At 22.9% G+C, this 4,049-nt stretch overlaps 1 protein-coding gene across 1 annotated transcript; it reads left to right on the forward strand.

The window, feature by feature from the left end:
* Positions 1 to 261: 261 nt before the first annotated feature.
* On the forward strand, positions 262 to 2,138 carry LOC127121377 (axial regulator YABBY 4). The gene is made up of 7 exons (XM_051051879.1): positions 262 to 434; positions 535 to 672; positions 762 to 867; positions 974 to 1,022; positions 1,120 to 1,195; positions 1,299 to 1,403; positions 1,797 to 2,138. The coding sequence occupies exons 1-7, from the start codon at positions 354 to 356 to the stop codon at positions 1,875 to 1,877; spliced, it is 636 nt and encodes a 211-aa protein (XP_050907836.1). The 5' UTR covers positions 262 to 353; the 3' UTR covers positions 1,878 to 2,138.
* The last annotated feature ends 1,911 nt before the right edge of the window (positions 2,139 to 4,049 follow it).

Consider the following 4,049-nt stretch of genomic DNA (forward strand, 5'->3'; position numbering starts at 1 on the left):
AATCCGGTGAATTATCTATTATCCGCTCATGTTTGAGTGTGAGAAGTCCATTAGATAAAAGTCCGAATTAATTATACAATTGGTTTTGTATGAGTTACTTTACACAAAAATTATAAAATAAAAATTCAAAGACACCCTTTTTCTTAGGTTGAATGTTGGAGTGGTTTGTGGCAATGAAAATCAGCATTATATAACAAAATCATTAAAGTGAGTTGTTGATTGAATATGAGTGTTCAACTTCAACTATAAATGTTTCATTGTGTCAAAAGAGTTACATTACATCTTCATATCTTATATCTCTTCTTTTTCTTTCTTTTTCTTTTCACTTCACATTCACACACAAACACACACTCATGTCAACACTAAACCATCTTTTTGATCTTCCAGAACAGATATATTACGTACAATGCGGATTCTGCAACACCATTTTAATGGTAATCAGTTCTAACTGCACTTCTTAATTAATTAACCTCATCTCATTTAGTTTTCATATGCAACTTTTTTTTTTTAAAATTCAATATTGAGTTGTTGCAGGTAAGTGTTCCATGCAGCAGTTTATCAATGGTGGTGACAGTAAGATGTGGTCACTGCACAAGTCTCTTATCTGTAAATATGATGAAAGCTTCTTTTGTTCCTTTGCACCTTTTAGCATCTCTTACTCATCTCGAGATGGTATTCAAACTACTTTGTGTTTATTTTCTTCTAGATTTTTCAAGTGAATCTCAATAACATATTTGCGACCGTTTTCACTATTTTTGCAGCCAAAAGAAAGTAATAGTCCAGATGAAGATACAAACAAGGGTTTCATAACTTTTTCTGATTGTGAAGATGATGATATAATTCCAATCACCAACGTAGTCAATAAACGTATACATAAATGATGCAAAAGTTCAAATTTCTTCGAGAATAGTTGTAAAATAGTATAGTTTTTTTTTTCATATGTATTTGATGGATGAGTCATTGTTTTATGCAGCACCAGAGAAGAGACAAAGAACACCATCAGCTTATAATCGATTCATCAAGTAATGTTACTTACACTAAACAAAGTTATGCACTTATTATCATTATATAAAGTTGTAAATTTTGAATTCTAATATTGTGAGTATTATTTTATAGCAGAGAAGAGATTAGAAGGCTAAAATCTCAACACCCTGATATGGCTCACAAGGAAGCTTTCAGCACAGCTGCAAAAAATGTAAGTTCTCATATTCAAAATCATAGTTTTAAATCAAACTATAGAATTCTTTTAAAGAGTGATGAATCAATCATAATTTTGAAAAATATTTTTTCATTTCTAGTGGGCCAATTGCCCTCAATTACAGTTCAAAGGAGATGAAGAGAGTTGTAACCTGACAGATCAGCTTGTGGATCTTGACTCTCAAGTGGACCCTAATGATGCTGAGGTATTAAAACAATAATTTATAATTAACTGAGTATTTTATGTTTATTTAACAAGTAATCTTATAATTGAAATTAATTAACAAATTGTTTTATTTTAGTTTATTAAAAGTTGTTATAAGTAGAAAATTATTTGGTTTGGCACAATGTGCATTTGTAGTGTTACTTGTCCCTTTCTTTATATAACATGGTGAATGGTTAAAGTTAGAGTTCAATCATTAAATGGAAAAGACTCTATCCTCATTTTGGTTTCCAATCAACATGACATTGATCCACCTATTTAGAAACTTTTTCTAGAATATTCTCAATAAACTATATTCTATTATTGATTGCCATTTTTTCTTTACATTTTCAAAAGTTAGAACATATCATTTGATGTGCGAAACATTTGATTTCAGGTGAATATTGAAGAAGAACAAGGTTTCCGTGGAAGAAAGGTAGCAAGAAATTCCATATTGGAAAGGACACCATTTGAGTGAATTAATAATAAAGCTCTTTAATCGGAATATATGACAAGGAAGAAAGCTGCTACTGTTTGCTGTTTAATGCATGCATCAAATGAAAGTCATTTTCATTCTGAAAAAATAAGAAAGGAAAAGAAAAAGGTGCTCTTGTCTTGGTAATGAAAGAGAATTAAGTAGGTTTCATTGACAGGTGGTCATTTGTGACATTTTGTTTAATAATTGACACTTTTATGCGACACTTTTTATATGTTTACTCCATCTATCAGTTAAAACTTAAAAGTATTCAGGATTATGAGAATGTTTTCTTTCTTTATTTAAAGACTGTGTCTAATTTTGTAAGAGTTTGATCTGAATAAGATTTGCTTAAAATAATTAAATACATAAAGATGTTTATACATAATTTACGTAGATAGCAAAAGTTTTAGTGAGTCAGAGAGACCAAGGCATTCCAAATGTGAAATAACAGCTCGGAATAGAGTTGTATATATAATATTATCTCTTTTAGCATAAGAACAAAATTTGCCATCTTTGGGCATATATAATATACACTATTACTATATTACTATACTAAAGTTAAACATCCATATTTATAACAGTCCTAAACATATTTATAACTTTTTTCTTCTAAATATACTATTACTATACTAAAGTTAAACATCCATATTTATAACAGTGTTTTTATTAAGATAATTATACACTTCATCAAAATAAAAATAAAAATATACAAAATTTACACATTAGAATATTTTATGAAAAAGGTTTTTTATTTAGTTTAAAAAATAATTTTTAGAAGTTTTCTTCCTCCAGTTATATATTATTTTAAAAAAGAATATAAATAAATGTAAATAAATTGTTTTGAACAGGTTCTTTATTTTTTAATTTAAAAAAAAAAGATTTTAATTTAATATTGTAAGTAAACACAAATATCTTTCTTTTCAAAAATAAAGTAAGTTAATAAATCATCGAATATTTAATTATATATATTTTTTTTAAAATAGTGTTATATTTTTAATTTATGTAAAAGTGGAAGGAAAAAAATTATAGTAAAGGATGAAGGTAGCATAAAATCCTCTTCTTCATATTTATACATTTTACTTCAACGTTTTAAACTATATTAATTTTTTAAACTAAAATATTCTTAATTATTGTATATAAATTTTTCTAGCAATGAGTATTAATGATAGAAAGATAAATTAATGTTTTCTAATAAAAATTAAATTTGAAAAATGATATAAATTGTTCACATTTTTGTTCGAGTTACATAACATTTTTTTATCTATACTTTTTTTTTTTAATTTAATAATAAAATATATACACTCTTAATTTTAGAAATTATTAAATAAATTTAGAAAAATTTAGAAAATTTGATTAACACTAATAATTAATTTATTTCAATATTTTATATAAAACTTATGAATAAATAAGTATATATATATATATATATATATATATATATATATATATATATATATATATATATATATATATATATATATATATATATATATATATATATATATATATATGGACGGAGGCACATTGGTATGGGGTATGTGCCACGCTATATTTTTCAAAAAACAAATTTTATATATATATATATATATATATATATATATATATATATATATATATATATATATATATATATAATATATATATATATATATATATATATATATATATATATATATATATATATATATATATATATATATATATATATATATATATATATATATATATATATATATATAATCAAAACAATACATTTAACAAATACTATATTTTAAATTAATTGAAATAATATTATTATTATAAATATATTATTAAAAATTATATAAAAATTAAAAAATATATGAATATTTGTTTAGGATATTTTCGAAATTAATGTGATTTTTTTTTCAATGTCAATAATAAAATCAAAATATGTCGGATTAAATATACTCGGATTTTTTTGTATAGTTTCAAAATAGATTTTCCCTAAATCTATAAAAAAAATTGATTTATAAGATTTTATATTAATATTATCATCTGATAAAAAAATACATATAAAAAACTATTACTTTTATAATAAAATTTAGAAAATTACAAAATTAATAAATTTAGAAAATTATTAAATATTTTTAGAGACAAATTTCATTAAAAAATAAATATAATATATATTTATGTTTTAAAAATAAATGGAAA

The sequence above is a fragment of the Lathyrus oleraceus genome, chromosome 2 (assembly GCF_024323335.1).
Source record: "Lathyrus oleraceus cultivar Zhongwan6 chromosome 2, CAAS_Psat_ZW6_1.0, whole genome shotgun sequence".
In the NCBI taxonomy this organism is placed as follows: domain Eukaryota; kingdom Viridiplantae; phylum Streptophyta; class Magnoliopsida; order Fabales; family Fabaceae; genus Lathyrus; species Lathyrus oleraceus.

Bases quoted from the DNA above. Each gene is read 5' to 3' on its own strand.
- LOC127121377 (XM_051051879.1), top strand. From the start codon at position 354: ATGTCAACACTAAACCATCTTTTTGATCTTCCAGAACAGATATATTAC. The intron at 435-534 runs GTAATCAGTTCT...GAGTTGTTGCAG, and splicing joins TCTGCAACACCATTTTAATG to GTAAGTGTTCCATGCAGCAG. The intron at 1,404-1,796 runs GTATTAAAACAA...ATTTGATTTCAG, and splicing joins TGGACCCTAATGATGCTGAG to GTGAATATTGAAGAAGAACA.